Source organism: Dasypus novemcinctus, chromosome 19, assembly GCF_030445035.2.
Source record: "Dasypus novemcinctus isolate mDasNov1 chromosome 19, mDasNov1.1.hap2, whole genome shotgun sequence".
Taxonomy (NCBI): domain Eukaryota; kingdom Metazoa; phylum Chordata; class Mammalia; order Cingulata; family Dasypodidae; genus Dasypus; species Dasypus novemcinctus.
Genome location: NC_080691.1, coordinates 29,302,803 through 29,325,255, shown reverse-complemented (window position 1 = coordinate 29,325,255; position 22,453 = coordinate 29,302,803). Strand labels below are relative to the sequence as shown.

Genomic DNA, 22,453 nt, shown 5'->3' with positions numbered 1-22,453 from the left:
GACTAGTGATGCATCCAGAAAAAGACCTTGACCAAAGGGTGACATATTAAATACAAATGAGTTTTTATGGCTAAGAGATATCAAAGTGAGTTGGGAGGTCATTCCAGAGGTTGTGCTTATACACATCTCAGCAGGATCTCATTGAATGGCACAGTAAACAGTGCCTCTAACAGCAGGGCTCCTGAGGGCTCTGGAGACATCTGGACACTACAAGTAGGGCAGACAAACTCAGGAAATCAGCACCCTGTCTGTGGGCCTTACTTTGGAATTTATGCTCCCCAGTGTAACAGAGTTAGACTCATTTATAGTTTCCCTGCACACGGCTCTTCTGCCCCTTTCATTTGAACCTATAATTAGCTCTGTACTTGTTAAGTATATGTCCCAGAAATCTTCGGTCTGCTCATGTGCCTGTTGAGCCCTGAATCTCAGCAGAGTTGCAACACCTAGATAACTTCCCTTTTTATCAAGGCAAGCCTGGAGCTAGAGCATACAGCTGGCAGCAGAATCTACACGAAACTTTAATCGGAGTTTTGTTTTGCTATATTTACTTTTATGAGAGCCTCCTATTTATGGTGAGAACGGCTGATTTTCCATTTACTGTACTGTATCAAGTTTCATTTTGAAATAAATATATGGACCTCTAAATAAGGGCCTATCTATTTAAAGGAAATCATGTGAACATAGGACAGGTTAATAATCTAACAAGACCAAAGCGTTACATAAGCTGGGTGGTGATTGAAGCTTGGGAAGCACTGAATGGATCAGTGAGGGGTGACAAAGGGAACCAGACAGCCATTTGGAAATGCCACTTCATCTCTGCCATGTTCTGCAACTCATCCCCAAGGACATCCCCAAGGAGCATCTGCTGTGTGCCAGGCCAAGGCTATTTGACCAGGGGAAGCCACCATGCCAGGTCTTACACGAGGTCTAGGTTCTTTCCCTTCTCCCAGTCCTTTCCAGGAAGGAGGCAGCGGCCAGCCAGCATCCTGCTGTCCCTGAGCATCTCTGGACCCGTGGCCCACCTTGGAGCTTCAGGAGTTATCCCACTGATTGCCCTTAAGAACCAATTTTCTGGCAGCCTTCCATGATCCTCCCAGCTTCCAAGGCCTGAGAAATTTGTTTCCTCTCCCACCTCCGGTGTTTCCCTTCTAAGCCCTTTCCTGTTAAAGGGGACGGTATCCCACCTGTTCTGACCATGGGCATGAGCTGCGGGCTGCTGGTCTGCACTTAAGTTTACAAACACCTTCACCCCTTTGTTGCCTCCTTCCATGGCATCCTCAGGAGGCTGGGAGAGGTAAAGGGACTCTCTCAGGGTCACGTGGAAAGGGGCACGGCCGGGACTGGACCCCAAACCTAGGGCTCTCCCCGTTCCCGACCACGCTCTCTCCCAGTCCCTCCAGCACCTTCCTCGTCCCGTTTGCCCTCTCCACCCTTGGCCGAGGATTACCCAGGAAAGGCCACCTCAGTCTGGGAGCTGAGCTGCTGGAGCGCCCACCGCAACCCCGCGCCCCAGCTCCGCCTCCCCGGCCCCACCCAGGTTCTCGGGCTGGCCCCACCCCTTCCCCATCGACCACCCCGGCCCGGCCGCCAAGGGCTCCTCCTCAGCGGGGATGGAGGGAAGACTCGGGACCGAGGCTTTGAACAGATAAATAGATGCCAGGAGTTGGGAGACGCGGTCCCCGAGCGCCCTCGATTCCGAGAGCCCAGCCCGGAGAAGAGCCGGAGGCGCCAGCAGGTGCGACCGGGGTGGAGGGTGAAAGAGGGTGCCCCCGCCCCTCCTGGCCTCACCTGGTTATCCTCCGGGCCTCCAGGTGGCTGGGGGAGTCGCGCCGGCGCTTGCGCATGGGCGAGTAGGACCTCCGCCTCCTCCGCGCGCGGTCGCGCTCCCGCTGCTGCGAGTCCTCGCTGTACTTGGGGTCCCGCTCCCTGAAGGGGTGCGGGGGAGTTACTGGGGGGGCTGAGGCCGGCTGTCTTCTCCGTGTGAGCGTGTAGGGAGAGGGCACTCACTTCCTCTCCTTACCGGTCGCCCACCTCCCTGGGGCAAGAGATGGGGTCCGCAGCTGCCCCGAGCACCGGCGGGAGGGAGGAGAGGGTCGCGGGCAGCCTGCGTGGGGGAGCGCTGGGGAGGGGAGCGGCTGCGGGGGCGTGGACAGCCTCTGGGTGGCCCAGGGCTTCGGGTGCTGTGCGCACGTCCTCGTGCGGGGTGAGCAGGGGCTCTGGACCTAGGGATGGGGTATTATCCAGAGTCACGGGGCCCGCCGCGTGAATTCTAGGAGGCGGCCGAGGGAGTGTCTGGGTTGGGGTCATAGGACACCAGGATCTAATTGGGGGCTCGCTGCCACTCCGCACAAGACAAAGGGAGCCGCGGCAAGGCCGAGTCGTTCCCCCGTACCCACCTGAGCAAGACCCGATCCCAGGGGCCTGGGGGCGCGGCCGGGGAGGAGGGGCCGGAGGGGCGGATCCCCCCGAGGCGGGGTCGGGGCGGGGCCGGTACCTGCCGGGGCTGTAGCGCGAGTAGCTGGGGCTGCGGCGGGATCGCGAGCTTCTGCTCGGCGGGCTCCGCTTGCCCGACTTGGAGGAGTAGCTGGGAGAGCGGGAGTAGGACCTGCAGGAGAGGCAACAGCCCCTGAGAGGCGTGCTGAGCACCTCCAGGGTTGTCCCGGCCGCCAGCAGGTCCCCGGGCGGCGACCTTTCTCTTCCGAGAAACTGGGAGGTGGAAGGAGGCCCCTGGGGAGAGATCCAACCCGCTCCTCCCCTCGGGCGGCTAATAGCTATAGATGGGTGACCACTTTCCTCTTATGGGTGCTCGCTGTTCTGATCATGCGCTAGCTGTGTGACCCTGGGCTGGTGACGTCACTTCTCTGGACCTCTGTGTTCTCATTTGTAAAATGGGGGTAACAACAGCACTTACTCTGTAGGGTAGTAAATTAAATGGGTAAATTAGGGTCCATCACTTAGCACATTGGCACCCAGCCAGCACACAGGAGCAGTTAGCTGTTCTGTATTTTATTATGTCCCAGGTGAACTCAATGCTTTGCATACATGATCTCATTTCCTCCTTAACACAATCTTAGGGGGTGGGTATTATTTGCAATCCTATTTTAGAGTTGTGGAGTCAGAGACACAGAGTTATTTGCTTAAGGTCACACAACAACTTGTCAGGGATTTGAACCCAGGACTGCTTGACTCCAAAGTGAGTCCTCCTGACTTGACTGCTGCTGGATTACTGTGCCTCCAATAACCCCTCTCCTATCTCCAGTTTTCTTCCCTCTCTGCCAATGCCTGCCACATTTAGAGAACTGCTGCCTTGGTTTCTCCACCAGTTACACAGGAGTATCTGCTCTTCTTTCTCATCTCCCTTAAGTCTGGATTTCAAATAATTGTTTTCTCAAACATGATTCTGCTCTATGGGTAGTGGCTGCCGGGTTGAGAGGGATCACATGACCGTGTCTGTGTACAGGGGAAAGTGCTGTGATGGAGTGGCAGGATCTGCTGCAGCACAGGAATGGGTAGTGGGGACACTCTCAGGCTGGTATGACTGGCTCTCCCTAGTAGAAAGACTAAAATTTTTCCAGCTATTCTTTTTAACTTGCAAGGAAGCCTCTCTCTGACTTGTCCTCCCCTACATGTTAGGCAATAACCCCTTCCTGCTTTCTTAGAGGATCATACCATGTGCTTTAAATATGGCTCTGGGGCTTTGCTTTTATACGCTGCCCAAGGTGATGTAAAGTGGGGGCAGGAATTGTCCCTCCAATCTCAGTGCCCTGGTCCAGCAATGGCCCCTTGAAAATTTCTTCCTGCCCACTTGCTCTGTGGCTGTACATTGAGAGACGCTACAAGCAAGAGTCAAGATGAGCCATGCTTTTGGATACTGTGAAAGGATCTTGCCAGACATTCCCATTCACTGCATGATACTGTACCCCTTTGCTGTGGAGCTACTGGAATCATTTTTGATAGACTTAAAAGAAATCAGAAATAGCTGCCTTTCCAGGCAATTGGTTCAATTCTTATCTTTTTTGTTAATAATACAGCATAAAACAGAGCAGATTCCTTCTTTGCCTTGTCTGCAAGGATGCTCAGAGTCACATTTGCAGACCACTGCTATAGCAAGTACACAAGATGGCAGGATGTGCTTTTTGGGACTTAACCTTTCTACTGACTTAATTTTTACTTCCTTCCTCTTCCTTTTAGCCTGATCTTCTCTTCTATTTATGTCATTCTATCATGTTGAAATTTTTTTTGTCAGCTCCCTCACCTTCTCTCTTGAAATAAACTGGTCTTGAAATAACTAACCAAGTAAGCAACTTATTATTATTATTATTATTATTATTATTATTATTATATAGTTGCAAAAGAGGGCTCTGTTGTGAATTCCTGTTTGTAGAGGGGAGCTGGGCTCCATGAAGCCATGGGTTGATTGGGTTAGATGAACCCGTCCAGTTCCTGCGATCATCTCATGTCTGCAGATTCTTCTGCAGCATTATTCCATGTGCAAAAATCAAGCAAAGTACTAGTGATTATTGGAAATGTGTGGCAGAATGCAAAAAATAGCTTCAATTCTTCTTCTCCCTGCCAGGCTCCCTGCGATGTGACTTTGAGTTCTTCCCAGTATGAAGTAGGGACTATTTCCTGCACCCTTTGGATCTCCATTGGCCTTGCAGGACTTGCTATGGCTAAGAGAATGGCCAAAGGGATGTTATATCAATTCCAAGCCAAGACCTCAACTCTCTCTCTCAGAACCTGCCATCACCCTTTGTTCAAGAGCAGACTGGCCTTTTAGCAGATAAACATACAGCAGAGCTGACATGCAGCAGAGCTGAGTCAACTGGGATCATTCTAGATCAGCCAGCCCCCAGGCAACCCACCAGCTGATCACAGATGCAGGAGTGAGCCCAGTAAGATCAGAAGAACCAGTTGAGCCCAGCCCGCAGCATCATGGACTGAGTAAATAATTGTTGTTTAAGGCTAAGTTTTGGGTTATTTTTTATGTAGCAGAAGGTAAATGATACGCATTAACTTGTCTCCCCACCAATAGCAATGATAGTAACTAATACTCATTATGTTACAAGTAATATTTTATGTGCTTTATACACATTCTCCACTCATCCTCCACACATTCCTTTAGGGTAAGTATTGTTATAATTTTTAATTTGCAGATGAGGAAACTGAGGCTTAGAGAAGTTAATGGACTTCCCCACAGCTACCAGCTAGTAACAGGCAGAATGAGTATTCAAACTTCAAACCCAAGTCTGTCTGGCTGCTCTCCCCAGTGAGTCAAAGGACATCACCAGCGCCTTAACTCACTCCCCAAGGAGGAAGGGGCTGCAGAGCAAAAGCCAAAACTGCACTCACCTTTTTCCGGAGGAGGTGGATCGGCTCCGGGTATACCTGGGAGAGGCCCTGGGATTTGGGGATCGGGAGGAGTAGCTGGAGGAGTGGGTGCTGGCATAGGAGGAGCTGCGGGAACACCCTCTCATGGGGGAGCTCCGGGCTGTGGATGGGACCAAACTGGATTTCTTCACCTCGGAGCATTCCAGACACGGCGACTGAAATCCTCTGCAGGAGGAGAGAAAGTCCATTAGCACTGGACGGCTGGCCAGTCTGGAGCATCTTGAGCTAATACCACACCTCTGCCTGGGCTTTACTGAACCTCTTTTCACCTCCCGCTGCTAAGACTCTTCCCTCCATAGATGTTGGAAGGGTCGAGATAGAAGAGACAGAAATGTTTCTGCGGTGGTTGCTCCAATTTACATATTCCCACCAGCAGTATTTAAGCGTTCCCCTTGATCTACATCCTTGCTATCACATTGCACTGCCAGGCTTCTTAACTCATGGCAATCTAATGAGTAAAAATGGCATCTCATTGAGGTCTTTATTTGCATCGTTCTGATTACTAATGAGGCTGAGTGTCCTTTTATATATTTGACATTCGTGCTTCCCTCTCTGTGAAATAATTGTTCTTGTCTTTAGCCCATTTTTCTACTGTCATTTTGTTTTCCTTTTGATTTGTGGGAATTCTTGATTTATATGCTGGATACCAGTCCTTTGTCAATTATGTGTATTACAAATTCTCTTTTCTAGTTTACAGCTTCATGATTTCACATTATCTGTCTCTTGATGAACCAAAGTTCTTAATTTTCATGTGGCCTCTATTAGTTACCTATTGCTATGTAATAAATTACCTCAAAACGTAAAAAAGTAAAAAAGATAGATGGTCTAACTGAGCATTTCCCCAAATGAGGGATGCATGCCATTGGGAAATAAACATCAAATCACCTGGTGAGAGGGAAACGGACTTTGGCCCAGTGGTTAGGGCGTCCGTCTACCATATGTGAGGTCCGCGGTTCAAACCCCGGACCTCCTTGAGCTGTGTGGAGCTGGCCATGCGCAGTGCTGATGCGCGCAAGGAGTGCCGTGCCACGCAAGGGTGTCCCCCGCGTGGGGGAGCCCCACGCGCAAGGAGTGCGCCCGTGAGGAAAGCCGCCCAGCGTGAAAGAAAGAGCAGCCTGCCCAGGAATGGCGCCGCCCACACTTCCCGTGCCGCTGACGACAACAGAAGCGGACAAAGAAACAAGACGCAGCAAATAGACACCAAGAACAGACAACCAGGGGAGGGGGGGAATTAAATAAATAAATAAATCTTAAAAAAAAAAAAAATCACCTCGTGAGAAATGCATTCCCCTTTCAAATCTTTTTTAGTCCCTCTGATTACATTAATGAGGAAGCCTCTGTGGGTGCTTTAACACCTCTGGAACACTTTGTAATCTTCCAAAGAGAGGGAGAGCAGGCCTTAGGCTCAGAGCCTTGGGTAGGCAACTGTAACTCTCTAGAATTAAATACGCTTTAATCATATGTATTCTTACAGGCGCTTTCTCTTCAGGACAAGTGACACTAATTTTCTATTTAAGCTATTGCTATCAGTTTCTCTTACATTTATTTATATAAAAAGTGAGTTTATTAAAGTAAATGAGAGTATCAGTAGCACATGGATTTGGCAGAAATCCACAAAGATGGCGTGTACTTGGTTTAAGTTTGGAAAACATTGACGTAGCCCATTTTCCAGGTGGAGGAAAGGAAGGGTAGAGGCTTGTTTGAGATCACCCAAAGAAGAGGAGCCATTCTGTACCCCCACTCAGCCTGGAGTCATGCTGGGCTGCTGTTGGGTGTCAGTAAGAACACGTTCATTTGGATAGGGTCAAGGGCCAATTTCAAATCCCATTAGTATGGTTTTCGAGGTCTTCCTTGACCCAGCCCCTGCACCCCTCCAGTCTCACCCACTTCCCTCTCTTGACTCTAGCCACGCTGGACTCTCTGTTCCTCCTGGATTCTCTCTCTCCTCTCCCTTCTCTCCAGGCCTTAAGATCTTCCCACTGCCTGGAATCCTCATCCTTGGTCCTTCACCTGGAAGCTCCTCCTCAGAGTCCAGGTCTTGGTTCAGGCTTTTCTGGGAAGACTTCCTCATCCCACTTGGGTGACCTCCAAGTGGCCCCCAGCCCCTCACTCCCCCATTCCTCTCTGCCTCACTTGGTCTTATACGTCAGTGGTCTCTCCTCTACCAGGTGGTGAACTCCTCGGGGACAGGCCTCTTGACCCTCCCCAGCACCCAGTACAGGGCCAGGTCCTAGGTCCCTAGCAGCTTTCTGTGGCTTCAACATTTTGAAGCTCTTCGGTGTCTTGGGCGCTTCACAAGCATCATCTCAGTGAGTCCTCCCAGCAATCTCTTGAAGCTAGTGCTATCATCTCCGTTTTACAGAGAAGACTCAGAAGGGCTGGCACTTACCATAAGGCCACCCAGCATCCTAGATCCTGGTCTGTCTAGCTCCAAACCCTGTGCCCTGCCACCACACCAGCGCCCCCACCTTCCCCTGCTTCCTTTGATTTAGAGTTGGTGTCTCTTCCACTCAGCCCATATTTATTGAGCTCTCTGCTCATAGCTGTCATGATATAAATAGCCGTAGAATTAATGATTGTTTCTATTTCAGAGTGAAAGGCGAGGTCTAAATTATTTAATTTGACTGTCCACACAGATCAAATGAAGGAGATAATTGCTAGATGTCCCTCAGGCTTTAGCTCCTGTTCTGGAGACAGATCTGCATTTGAATCCTGGGGGTGTCACTTATTAACAGAATTTCTTAACCACTGTGAGCCTCAGTTTCCCTGTCAGTCAAGATTAGTACCTATCTCATAAGGATTTTAGGAGGACTTAAGGAAGATTATGTATGGAAAGCCCTTGAGCTAGTACCTAGCAAAGAGTTAAGGCTCAGTAAATATTAGTGCCATTATCATTATTGTCATTGTTATTGTTGCTATTCTTATTTTATTTATTTCTTCCTGCAAAATAGTACCACAGTATATTGTGTTCCTCCTCTCTTCCTCTCCCTTATCTGGGGACATTACTACCTGTTCTTGGAGACACTGATATTTGCTATGAGGATGTGACCTTAGCCTGGGATGTCCTGGGCAGACACACCTGAGGTCGGGCTGCTTGTCTAGGACTGAAGGGGGCTGAGTGTTGGGACAAAGGGTGCCCTGTCCTTGAGGAAGCTCTTAACTGCTTCAGTGTCCAGGCTCCGGCCAGCTTTCTGAATTCTTGGCTACTTTGAACCAAGGCAGACCCCAGGTCCAAAAGAAAGGAGACCCCCCTGCTGGCAGGGCAGCGTACTCCAGCAAATCCTATCCACCCTCCTTCAGCTCTGCATGTGGCCATCCAGTGCAAGCTCTGAGGAAAAAGACCATGCCACCAAGCCCAGTGCCTGGCATACCAGAAAACACACTGAGGGAATGGATGTGGCTCAAGCAGTTGAGCACCCACCTCCCACACGGGAGGTCCCGGGTTCGGATCCCAGTGCCTCCTGAAAAAACAAAAACAAATGAAAAAACCAACTCAGGAGAGCCAAGGTAGTTCAGTGGTTGAGCACTGGCTTCCCACATGCGAGGTCCCGGGTTCAATCCCTGGCCCCTGATACCTTTAAAAAACTCCAAAAACCACACACACTGAAGGATAAATAACCAACTGAATGGTACAGAGCAAGCGACCAGTAAATTTTAGTAGCTATTATTGTGACATTAATCTCAGTGATTAGCATTTTGTCGTTGTGATTTTGCAGGTGGGAGAGGAAGGGGTGCTGCTGTGGAATTGTGCTGGCTCGTGGGCAACTGCGCAGAAGGACCTCCTACAGGAAAATGATCTAGTAAGTGGGCCAAGGCATCGCGAAGTCTCGGTGTTCAAGGAAGGCTTGATCTCACTTTCCCTAAAATTGCTCTGTGGGTTGTATGTTTAAGTGACAGTGACTTAAAGTAAATTTAACATTAGACCTTCTCCTGAGAGTCTTAGTAAAATTAACATCTGTTTCTGTCTGCCCTGCCTCCGTGCCTACTCCTGTTAGTGGCACTCTAACTTCTCCTTCAGGGAAACAGTCCTCTTCCAGTGCTAGTGGACTTGGGCAGACCCTCTCAACTAGCCCCACCAGTGGCATATGATACACACTGGCCAGTGAGAGCATGGCATTCCCTGAACCAGAGTGATTGGTCCACGGGGGGTCAAAAGACCCAAGGGGAGCTGAGCAGAGTCAAGGAACGCCGGCCCTGTATTTTGCTGCAATCCTTGGGAAATAGGCATGGTCCTTCCAATGCCTTGCTAAACCGATGGAAGGTAGGCTGGTTGGCATATTTGTCACTGCTTAGGGAAAGTCTGCTTGAGAAGGAAGCCAATAGAGAGGGGAGTAGAGCTGAGAGATAGAACAGGAGAGACAGATTCCCAGTGGCATAGTTTAACCCCTGGATCCAGCTGTACCTAAAACTAGGTATGAGTTTTTTCAGAAATTAAGTCAGTTCACGTTGAGGTTTCTCTCTCTTGCACATAAAAGGCTCCTTTGGGCTGTGGGTAGAGAGATCGAGATGCTGGGGCTAAAGTAGGAACATTTCCCTCCCCGCCAGGTGCACTGACCTTGACTCCCGGCTCCTGGTGGAGGGGGAGAGGGTCTCCAAAGCAGCCCCCTTGCTCTGGGGCGAGGAGGTGGTGAAGGAATTCCCTGAATCAGAGGAGTTGCCGCTGTGGAGCTCCCGGCTCTTGCTGAGGCCCCCGCGGGGATTCCCCTTCTCCTGGCCCCGCGACCTGGCCAGGCTGGTTTGCGTGGAGGGTGGCGAGGAGGTGTCATTGCCTGAGTCGTACTCCTGGGAGCGTCCGCGGGAGGTGGGGCGCGGGCTGGCTGTTTTGGTAAAGAGGTCAGCAGCAGACCCCGACCCAGTGATCTGAAAGCAAAAAGACCCGTTGGCCGCTGCTGAGCGCCGGGCCCGTGGGCTGCGGCTAAATAACCAAGAAATGTTTACCGTCATGATGCACTGAGAGAGAGGAGAAGAAAGAGACGCCAAAAAACAAAAGCACAAATTCCTGAGGGAATAGCACAGAAAGGAGATATTGGTTTACCCCCTGCTAGGATAACTGGAAGATTTAGGTATCATGCAGAGAAAAAGCATGCGATCCAGATTAAACAAAAGAAAAAGGAAATTATATGGAATTTAATTGCTAATGAAGGAACTCAAACAAAAGAGAAAATAGGAAGGGTGTGTAAACCACCCTTAACTCAACCTAAAAAAATAATAAACATAAAGGAAGGGGAAGGGGGAAAAAAAATGAGGCTATGGGCCTGAAAACATATCTTAGAAATGAAAAAAAAAAAGCAGATAAAGCCAAAATTTTAAGCTTCAACCAAATCCTCAATGAATTTGATTTTTTTTTTAAAGAAAAAGTTGCCTGAATAGAACCCTAGACAAATATCACATGGGGAAAAGAAATGAAATAAAGATGAGTTTTTTTTTTTTAATATAAAGTCAAGGTCACAAATTGACATTTTAGCAATTTTCAACTAAAGGAGAAAAGAAAGCGGGGGGAGCAAAAACAAAAAAAGGAAGTCAAATAGTCTGACTGAAAACAAACAAACAAAAAGGTCTCTACAGATATTTGTGTGTGTCCTTTTCCCCCTGTAGAAGGTAGCTAAGGCTCTCGAGTGGCTTCTAATAAATTCTCTCATGTCTTTGCGGATTATATCCACTTACCAAGCAAGAACTCCTCCTTTAGTAGGTAGGTAAGGTGTAAGAGAAAGGGAAGAGCGGGCAATGTGAGTCCATCATCAGAGTCGCAAATGACAAGAAAAAACACACACCTTTCTGCACATCCTCACACTTTGTTCTCAACTTTGAGTTTTGGTATTTTAGTGCTCTGGACAGATGGGCTGTCAATTCTGTTTCGTTTTGCCATTGGGGGACCTCAAGCCGTCAACTCTAGTCCCTTCATGCCCACGTTGGATCGGGAAACCCTTGCTGGAGATGCAAATGGCGCTAGAGTTTGCATCTACCTGGGTGTAAATATCTGGCTCCCTTGGTGCTTTGAGATTTGGCTTTGGGGAGACTGGGAATGAGGAGGGGTCCCCAGAATCCTGTTTGGGGCTGATCTTGGCCAGATGAAGGAGTAGGGGTGGTAAAGGAGAACCAGCACTCGGAAGGCAAGGCAGTGTTTAGAAGCACTATGGATGGTTTCCTCTAAATATTCGGACTAGTATCACTGTGGGAGGACACCGTGGATTTGGTTCTCACCTCCATGCTTAAGTTGTGGGCAAGAGGGATCCTGCCCTCAGCCTTCCCTGGTGATAACCTTACCCGTGGGATGAGAAATCTGTGGACCCAAGACGTTCTGCCCACTTGTAAACCCTTCCCATCCCTCATTCCCCACTCCCAGACCACTCTCTGGGTCCCTGAGATCCCAGAATTCTAGGTTTAAGTGGTCCCTGAACTCCCTTCCAAGGTCTGTGTCGGCCTCTTCCAAGGACTCTTCAGCATTCGAGGAGGGAGCTCAGGGGTGCACAACCCCAGACTCAAGGGTAGAGTTACTTAGAAGAACTTGGGTGTTCCGGCCGAGGTGTCCACGTGCATGTGTGTGAGGTGTTGGATGCTGCTGGAGGTGGGCTAGGGGCAGGTTGCCCCACACTGTCATGCACTGGCTTGGCATTCTAAGAAATCCAAGATTCTAAATTCAAAAGTATGTACGAAGGTATGTTTGCCAAGATAGGAGGATATATTTTACTTAAGCTTGTTGACTTGATTTATAAATATTCATACATATCACATGCAGACCTCTTTCTGTACCCTTGCCCTGGGCATGCTTGACCATCAAAAGTGCCTTTGGGGCTTTCTCAGGGAACCATTCCTTAGCCGTTGGGCATTAGGGTGAGACACAGGAACACTAGAACTGCAAAAATAAGAAATAACCCTAGCAGTTCAGGATTTCAGCCTGGAGCTGGGAAGCTGAGACTTCCTGTGTAGCTTTTCCCGGGAGACTGCACATAGAGATGGTGATGGTCCAACTTTACCAAGTTCTACCCAGCCCAGCTATCACTTGACCTGCCTGGTGATCTGGTTGGTTCTGCCCTTGGAGAAGAGACCTCAAATTAGGTTGACCAGATGGAATTTTCAAGAGCAAGACTTATTTAAAAATAATACAAAGGTTGGTTTACTGTTCACTTCCTCCTATTTGTCTCCCCATTTGCAGTTGGGATGCCCTATCCTTCCCTCCTCTGTGGTGTTTAATGGTAACAAGTGTATTTCTACTGCCATTGTCACAGATGAGGAAGTATCACACCAGGCACCTAGACCCTGGGACCTGACCTCTCAGGCTGGGGTTTGGCCCAGGGTTGGATTCATGGAATCTCCTGCCCAGATATGCTTACTGTTTGGCACTGAACACACCACAAGTGAATCAGGCAGGGCCATCTTGGAGGGAACCAGGCTGGAAAATACCTCAAGTGAGAAAGGGCCAGTGAACATAAAGGCTTCCATTACCTTGTGGCTAGCAAGCCATGTCATTTGTTCTCCTACTTGGCTACTAATTTCAAAGCATCTGCCCTGATGCAGCAGGGATTCCATTGGCCAGAATCTCTGGAGACTGTGAGAGCCCTTTGGGCACTTCAGGTTTAGTGTCTATAGAAGGGACCTTGCCTTGTTCACCTTCTTAACCCCACACCCCAAGCTCACAGGGACTCTTTCAATGTGTCTCCATCTGACCTTGAACATCATCTACATGTATCCTGTATGGTTAGAACTAAGAACTCTACCAGGCATCACGCTTCTCTGTCATCACCAGAAAACAGGTGAAAGTATGACTACAAGGAGTGAAAACACCAAGCTGTCTCACTTGTTTAAAAGTCCCATTTCTTTGGATGAATCTAAGCTCTTTGATATGGATTACAATGCCCTTTATAACTCAGTCTTGCCTCCTTCACACACTCTCACAACTAAGCTGATGAATGAGCGTTTCTTTGGTGGGGCCACCACATCTTGCTCTCCCAACCCAAGACCACTACTTGTTCTTTTCCTTCTGCCTGCAACACTCTTCCCTCTTTCCTACTTCACATGCCTAAATTTATTCATCCTCCACATTTCGTAACATCTCCTTTAGAAAGCCTTCTCTGACCCCCCAAATCAGAGTAGCACAACACTTTGTTCTTCATTCATTCATTCATTCAATCTTTCATTAAATCACTTACTCAAAAAATGAGGGTGTGCTGTGTGCCACAACACAATTACTTAGTGGGGTAATAGTTTGTTGTATTGTCTCTTGTTTTGGAGCTTGTGGAGGGCTGAGGCCATGGTTGGTTCACTGTACCCTCAGGTGCCTGGTACAGCATCAATGTTTGGTAGATCTTGCTGAATGATTACAGCCACTCCATGATACCTTGGAAGGCTCTGTGTGCCCATCCAAACTTAATTTGGTTGGGTGATCAGGCCCCCATATGGTCCAGCTGGGTGACCGAGGGGATTTGAACTTTTGTAAAGGAGGGACTGGCCGCTGTCATACTCAAAATAGTTCTAGGAAAAAAGGTAGACCCCTTGCTGAAGATTGGAGTCTTGAGACCAACTCAGGACTTGGTGTGTGAGCTAGAGAGAACCTCTAGAATCAAGTTTCAGGTCAAGGCTCATATCAGAGGGAAGAGGTACACTTAACTCATCTTCCCCTTCCTCCTGACACTCTCAGACCTGGGTCCCAAAGAGAAAATGCACAGGGGCTCTAGCTGCAGATTCTCAACAGTGCAAGCTGGAGGTTTAGGATGAGGACTTCCAGAACTAAAGCTTCCTGATGGGACAAGCTGTGCTGATTCTCTCCACTTCCTTTTCCACCCTCTACTACTCTGGAAGGTTTGGTTAAAAGATGGACTGGACCCGGCTACTTTCATGTAACAGGGCTGCTAGCCCGTTCAGCACCTTTTTCAGGTTGTAGAATGGTGCTCCTTCTGGGTCAAGAATTTGGAAAGGGCACCCCCTCTGGTCAGACAAGGAGATACACCTCTCTTTGGGCTGAAGCAGCCCCACTTCAATCAGCATTCGCAACACAGTTGTATAGAAGGTAGGTGGGGTTTAAATGAACCCCCACAGTTGTCCTCTTGGTCAACCAGTCGTGTACAGGCCACACCAGCATAACATAGCATCACTAGCAAGTACTGAAAATACAAATCTTCTCACTCTAATTGACCCGCTTAGAGGATTTGGGGTAGGGGAGCAGAATGAGTAGGGGGCTGGGGGAGATGGTCATGAAAATGCTAACGAGAACTTTAGATCGTGGACATCATGATAGACAGACATCAGAAGCCTCCCCATGCTCTCCTGTGACTTCGCATCTCTGGATGTCTCCTTCCTCATCAGATACTCACCCTGGCACTTAAAAGGCAAACGTTTGCCCACTTGACATTGACATGACAGGATGTCTCCCCCTTGCTCCTCTCTGCCTCCTCGTTTAGATAATAGACCTCTCAAAATTCATCTTTGAAGAGCTCTTCTTCAGCCTTTGGGAATTTCTCTTCTGTGCATGTAACTGCTCTCTGCCCCTGTACTCCCAGCTTGGCTGGAACACGGTCTCCAAGATACTTGGTAGAAAGGATCATCCTCGACCCACCGTTGTTCAGTGACAATGCCCTCGTGGTCCCCGGGGCCCCCATGTAAGACCTGGGGCCCTCAAGGGCACTCTTCTTTGGGCCAATCTTACCCTTTCCTCCAGCTCCGCCCTTACTCTTCCTATTATGTCTTGACAAAGACCTGCCTTTGAGGCCTGGAAGAAAATCCAGCCCAGTAAATTCTGCTTAATAACCAAGAGAAATAACACCTGTTGAAGTCTGGATTACCCTAGAATGTGAGACAGGAATTTGAATGCAAGTAGTTTACCTGATGGAGAAAGGCAACTCTGCAGAGGAGTGGGGGTGGTGGTGAGGGGAATGAGATGGGAAAGGGAGGAAAGGAGCCAAGGAAGGGCATGCTACCAAACCAGCTGCCACACTGGGCAGCTGGAGCTTAATCCCACTGGGATCCTCGGGGAGCTAGTATAGAAACACATCCCACAGTTGTTCCCAATGCAGGGGTGAGGGAGCTGGGGCATTTATACACCAATTCCCATCACTTATGGGTTGAAGGCTGCACCCAGCGGGTGTCCATTCCCGTGTACCTGGACTGCCGCACAGGTGGGCAAAGAGGGTTTCGGCAGCCAGAGAATGCCGTCCGGCTGCTGAAAATTAGCTGTGTGCCCTGAAGTGGTGAAGCTGAGGGGAGAGATATGGACAGCATCTGCTTCAATACCCCAAACCCAAAACTGGAAAACTGGCAGGCCAAGGCCTTCAGGTATGCTCTGCCTAGTCCACTTGGTATGTTTGAAAATAAATTTGAATTAAACACCAACAATGTGGAATGGGGAGATTTCACATAAAAACCCCATTTCTAGTTTCTGTTGAAAAAATAAAATCTGGCAACATTGGGCACACATTCCTGATTGACAATCATCGGCTAAAGGGCAGTTGCAGGGACAATGTCACTTGTATCTGTCCCCTGGGGGGCCCTGAGATACCTAAGTTTACAGCCCTCTGTTCTCGGCAGCCCTGAGCCCTCTATAAACAACATAAACACAGTGCACTCTGTATGTTTCATCTCTCCCTTCCAGAACTGTGAAGTCGATTACTCCGTCTTCCCCAGCTAGACCCTTTTGACCCCATTTGGCCTCTTGTCGATGGAAGGAACCAAGAGACTGGAGCCGTCAAGCTGTAACCAGACCCTAGAGCTATTACAAGTTCCCTCTTCTGGGTTAGGTGTGCTGATCTCAGATTTTTTTTTTTTAAGGACAAACTGCTCTTCATGAAGGCTCATGGCCACTGGGGGAAGCTAACAAATATTTCCCCTTTGCTCCCTTAGCCCTCTCCGTGAGGCTGCAGTGGCCTTATTTGTTTTCCTCGTAAGCTTGCCTCATCTTCTTTTTCTTAATATACTTGGTGTTAACGCTTAGGTTTTTCTAATAAGTAATTAAATCCCCCCACCATGAACTCCAGCTCCCTGGTGTTTCACTGGGAGAGTCTTTCAGCCCTCCAGGGAAGCCGGCACTGTTATTTATTGTTTTTGTTTCAAATCATTATTTAATCAAGAATGGGGAAAAAAGGCAACCTCTCACTTACACTTCAAAATTTAATTTCAGCTGAATTCTGAGATCAAGAGGCAGCACGGCCTAATAGGTTACAAAAATACAATCAAGAAGAGAATTCCAATTAAACTGAACAAGTCCATTTACGGAGCTTCAAATGGCCCCATGGAGAGAGATGGCTATAAATTTTTTTCCCTCCCTGCCATATGGGAGACTGGAAAATCTCATGTGAGGATAGAGTTGCATGGCAGAGCTTTTAGCTAGAGGGTTCTGGTTATTCCTTTAGAAAAATCCTTTTGTTGTACAAAGACATTAAGCTTATTTTCCTTGCTGTTGTTCATCTTCCTTAGCACACTAATTAGGAAGACAGCAAAAGAATGGATTCATTGACCTGTTGGGAGTTCATTTGGGAGGAGGGGGGAATGGAGAAAGAGAGGGAGGCCCCGCTAGGGATTGTGGGAAGAGGACAAAGTCCCTCAGGACAAGGCCGATTTCACAGGGCTGCAGATTGCAGTTGACCTTGGGTTGGGCAGGGTTGTCTGGCCTCCTCTTTCCTTCCCATCAGCTAGAGCCCGAGGGAGGAATGGGAGCTTCAAGCTCCCCCTTTCTCTGAAGCCTCAACCCACAGGTTGCCAAAGACATCTACATGGGTCCATGTGAGATCATTTTTTCACCGGGCCAAAGGGAAATGAGCAAAATAAGTTCAATGCAATGGGTCCATCCAGCGAAATGCATTTGATTTACAGGCCCATCTTTTCCTCGGAGGTCATGACCTTCCTCTCTCTTTGGTTGACAAAATGTCTCTTGAGTGGTATGAAATGGTAGTTTTCTTTTTTCTTTCTGTTTTCTCTTAGCGAAAGTAAAAGTTGACACTACTGTCCTTTCCCATTTTGAAAGGAAGGGGTCCTGGAAATCCATGAGTCTCCCATCATCCTTCTGCGCTTTGGCCCCTCTTTCTGAACTGCATGGCCTTGGATGCTGACCCGCCCACCGGGGCAGGAACTCGGAGCCCTTTGTGAAGTGGGCCAGCGCCCGAGTCGGGCTGAAGGCCAGGCTCCACCTTCCTGACGGGCCATGCACAGACTCTGCCTCGGCCTCGCATTCCCTCTCTACAAAAGGAGGACCAGTATCTGGCCTTTTTCCTAGGGTTGTTGGGAAGTTCACCTGAGATCTTGGATAGGATTAAGCTCTTTTGAGGCCAGATATACTCTGAAAGCATCATGCCTGGGCTTACGTGGAGTAAGTTTAACACAGCTGCTACAATGACAAGAACACTAGTGACTATGGCATATCGAGGGTTATGGACAAACGTTGACCTAAGCTCTTCACGCAGAAGCCCCATGATGGCGGGGACCTTGCCCATCTTGCTTACCCATTGCCTGGAACAATGTCTGGCACATAGTAGGTGCTTAATGAATATGCCTGAAGGAATGGATACCTCATTTCACTTCATCATTGGGCCAATATTACCCCAAGGTCCAGGTGAGGACACTAAGGTCCGGAGAAATGAATTGACATGAGGGAGGTCATTTAATTAGCACATGGACTCTGAGTCAGATTATCAGGGCTCAAATCTTAGCTTCTTAACAGTTGCCTTTTACTAAGTTTTTCTGAGCTGTGGTTTCCTTATCATTTACTGGGGATATTAGTGGGAGCTTCCTTGAAGAGCTGTTACCATAATGTAAGATGATACTTGTAAAGAATTTAGCATGGCACCTGGCATACAGTAGGTGCTCCATAGTTATTGGTGTTACCCACGGTAAACAGTGGATCAAAAACTCCCGAGTACCCAGATCTACCCTAAAGTCCATGTTTAAATCACTACCCTCTCTTGCCTCCTCCAGTTTGTCAATTTTGTTTGTTTTGGCTTGGCATATGCACAGGCATGTTTTTTAATTTTTAGGAGGTACTAGGGATTGAACCTGGGACCTTGTACATGGGAAACAGGCGCTCAACTACTGAGCTACATCTGCTCCCCAAGGACAGCTGTCTTTTTGAAAAATTTGGTTGTTGTTAGGAGGTACCAGAGATCGAGCCCAGGACCTCATACATGGAAAGCAGGCACTCAACCACTTAAGATGCATCTGCTCCCCCTACATGGTTTTTTTTTGGCAAGAGGTGTGTGATAACTGTTGGCACAGGCTAGGGGCAGGAGAAGGGAAAAGGGAACCTGCCCTTCTCCTTGGTCCAGCTTCAGGCTTGCTTAGCCTCCTTCCTGACTCCTCTCCTCTCCCGTCATGGAGGACTCCATGGAGAGCTGCGTGCAACTGGGAGAGGCCTCGGTCAGCCTTGGCCTTCACCTTCCCCCTCGTCCAGTCTACGCTCCTTGCTGGCTCTCAGAGTGAGCTCCTGGGCCCAGAACCACCATTCATACCAGCTTTCCTCCTTCCCATCTGTGTAACATTCATAAATCCCTCCACCTCTCTGAGCCTCAGTTGTCCCATCTACTAAATGGTGAGAATAATTGCGTCTACTGCAAAGAACTGTTTTTGAGGACCAAATGAGAAAAACATTGTGTGAAGTGTCTGACGGTGCCTGGCACGCAGTGGTGTTTCTCCTTCTTTCTCTCCACCAGGGCACCTCGAGCTGGTGAACTTTTACCCACCTTCAAAGCCCAGCTTAAATGGCCCCTCATTTGTAAAGATCCAGACAATGTTGTCTGGTCCTTCCTCTGTGGTCCCACCATATAGTACACATGCTCCCATCACCACCAGGGATGATAGTCAAAATATTCCACAACTGGTGTAGTGCGGGGACTGCCCCCTTCAGAAGGGAAGCTGGCCCTGGCACTAAAGCAGGGTTCCCCTTTAGTTGGTAGAGTTTGAGAAGGTCCAGGAAGTCCTAGAAGAATGGGATGGCTGGGTTGGCTGGGGGCTAGGGTGGGGGCAGTGCCTTTTTCCAACTGGAGTACTAGCCACCAGGGCTTACCAACTCGATCCCAGCCCTAATTTCAAGGCTTATCACACTGTAGTGCAACATTCTGTTGTACCATAACTAGCCTGTGAGCTCCTGGGGGCCCGGAAGAGTGTTTTTCTCATCTCTCTGTCCCCCCAGGGCTTTGCCTAGATGGGATGGTTGAGTGGAAATGAGGGACGTGAGTGAGGCTGTGAAAGGTCCCTAGACCTTTTCTGTAGACCCCTCCATTTGGATTTGGGCTCTGAGAGAACAAGAGAGTCTCAGGTTTCCTTAGCTCACCCGTTAGGATTTCAATAAGTCACTACCCCAAATTTGCATATTCATATATGCAGATATACCCCATTGATGCAATGTACCTGTCCTTCACCTTCTAAAGAACTGCCCATATGAAAAGCCTATAGTCCAATGAGGAAGGAGCAAGGCATAAAAGCCCCTTCCCACTCCAGCTCCTTTTCAAACCCAGAGCCCCATGTCTTGCCCAGCCAGATGGAGTCCCCTGCAAGTACTGTGCTCTTTCATCTCCAGGTCTGTGCACATGCTGGACCTTTCCCCTGAAATGGCATCTCCATGCCGACTCCCATCTTCATTTCCTCCTTTCATTGGCTAACTCCTGCTCACTCTTACTTTCTCAGTTAGCTGTCACCTTCTCTGCCCTAACCCTAAGCCCATTCCTGCCTGCTTAGCTTCCACTCTCTCTCAGCATCTCAGCTTCAATTGTTGTATATCATCTTTTACTATTTTGAACTTGTCTGTCTCACCCATTAAAAGTCAAATACTGTTTCTTTCTTATTCACTGGATTCCAGCACATTCTAGATGCTCAGTAGATACCGGTAGACTTGAATGAAGGGCTAAATGAGTGATTCAATGAAAGTGACTTTGCTGCTTTCTTTAACAGATAATAGAAAGCCTAGAAAAGTCTGGGGACCAGGAAATTGGAAAACCTTTGCCTTCTGCTCCAAACTGGTACCTTTTTCTATCTTCGCCTTTGGAAGAGAGAAGATGAGAAAGGGCCAGTATTGAGTATCCACAGAGACTAGGAATTGGGGACATTTGATGCTCCCAGGAACCGGGCAACCGTGAGTGGGTTGGGAGTCGTTATCTGGACTGCCACTGCCATCCTGGATGAAAGAAACTGGTCTGGGAGGCAGGGCCCAGGCTCTATTCTCTGATCAGCCCCTGACTTACCCTGGGCCTGGAATTTACACTTCTATCCCCATTCCCACCTCTACTATCACCACCACTGCCATTTCCACTGCTGCTACTGCGACTGGCACCACACATTATATGCATTTACTACTTGCATAGACAGTCTAAAATTATTACTTACATTACATCAGTGAATCGTCATAATAATCTTATGAGGTAGGTCCTGTAATTATTCACATTTTTCAGATATTGAGGAAACTGAGACACAGAGAGTTTATGGAATTTGCTGAAGGCTCCACAGTTAGTAAATGCAGAGCCAGGATCTTGGATGTTGTCCTTATACCTGCTAATAGTTTCTGAGCTTTTATACTGTGCAAAGTACAGGGCTCAACAGTTTACATTACTTTGTTTGTGTCCTAACAACAAGCTATTGAAGAAGCGACTGTTATTATCTGCATTTTTTTTTTTAAACAGATGAGACTGCAGCTCAGAAAGGTCTAAGTAACTACCCCAAGTTCAAGGCAGGATTTGACCACAAGTTTGTCATAATCTCATGTTGTAGCAACTCTGCCTTGCCACAGCCCAGGTAAATCATTTCTTTTCTGTGAGTCTCAGTTTCCCTTTTCATATCAAAGGCATTAAGCTAAGTGAGCTTTTAAGGCCTCTCCCTTTTAGGTATGGATGAGCTCCTGGCTTTAAGCTCCTCTATAGGGGCTGAAACCTTGGGGACCATCAAGATGTCTAACCCCAGCCCCAGGAACCTTTGTATCTTAGTCAAACTAGTACTTCACCAGTCAGTGTGGGAGGAGACACCCAGCTTTATGCAATAACTTGACAGATTATGACCTTGTTAGAAAACTATCCTGGCACTGAGAAAGTATAAGCCAGTTGCTCCCACTGGCACTTTTTTCTAAGGGTTGGTCATAGGATGGGCTGCCACAATATGATTAGGGAGACTGGACAGCCCCTTACTAAATTAAAAACATTATTCCTCCTCTTATTGCTACTTTCAAAAATTTATTTTTACCTTTGCAGCGACTGCCTCTGGAAGACAAGTGGGATAGTCACCCATTTTCCAGTTGGGGAAGCTGAGACTGGGAGATGTGAAATGATTTGTCCAATCAAGCCACAACTTGCACCCAGGCCTCTGGATTCGCTGCCATCCTGGGAAGATTCCTTCTTAGGATATTTGGGGAGAATGTAGTGGTCACTTGCTGTCTCTAAGACCTCAGTAATCATGGGCATCTCTACAAAGAAGGGAACTTGGAAGATCATGGTTGGAAAGGATTTGGGCAAAACTGGTCCATGATGATACAGGTATGCCTTGACTGATGAAGAAGAGTTTCCCATAATGCAGATAATAATCATTGTGTCAACCCTGCCCAACTCTTGTATATCACTGCCTTCCCCTCCTTGATCACTCTGCAAGCACCCCTGAGTTTTTTCTTCTACCACATCTTTCCTAAGGGAGAAGCCCCCTGAACTTTTCAAGTTCACTTGTAGCCAGAAGAGACTGTTCCCTTCACAGCTGTTGACTATAACTTTCAATCTCCTGTTTGTTTGTCTATCCCATTAGAAACTACAAAAGGTCTTCACATACTTTGTCGTATTTGATATTCCCAATAATCCCATATGGAAGTTGTATTAAGTTTACTAACAAGAAAACTGAGGATCAAAGAGGTTCATCAACTTGCCCAAAACAACACAACCAAGAAACTAGGATTTGCATTCAAATCCAGCTCCAAATCCCTTGCTCATGAAACTTTCTGGGGTAAACTGACTGAAGTCATCAAATTCCAGCCCTCCTCTATGACCTGGAGGAGTGTTGCAGGGTTCTGCTCAATGCCAGCTTTAGATTGGATTCCCTGTTGCCTTGCTTTGTGGCTTTGCCCCAGCCCTTAACCTCTCTGGACTTTTGGTCTTATCAGTGAAAGGGATGAGTGAGA

General features: G+C 48.1%; 1 protein-coding gene and 1 long non-coding RNA gene across 2 annotated transcripts in view; one reads left to right on the top strand and one right to left on the bottom strand.

The window, feature by feature from the left end:
* SRRM4 (serine/arginine repetitive matrix 4) overlaps positions 1-22,453 on the bottom strand; it is a 154,947-nt gene that overhangs the window by 6,520 nt on the left and 125,974 nt on the right. Inside the window, exons 9-12 of the mRNA XM_004464683.4 lie at positions 9,947-10,251; positions 5,353-5,556; positions 2,495-2,605; positions 1,789-1,926 (exon numbers count right to left, since the gene is read on the bottom strand). Coding sequence (XP_004464740.1) covers positions 1,789-1,926; positions 2,495-2,605; positions 5,353-5,556; positions 9,947-10,251 — 758 coding nt within the window. The remainder of the gene's footprint in view (positions 1-1,788; positions 1,927-2,494; positions 2,606-5,352; positions 5,557-9,946; positions 10,252-22,453) is intronic.
* LOC105746711 (uncharacterized) lies at positions 1,555-22,430 on the top strand. The gene is made up of 4 exons (XR_001118997.2): positions 1,555-1,735; positions 9,108-9,191; positions 20,982-21,093; positions 21,543-22,430. It is a non-coding gene; the product is annotated as an uncharacterized lncRNA (long non-coding RNA).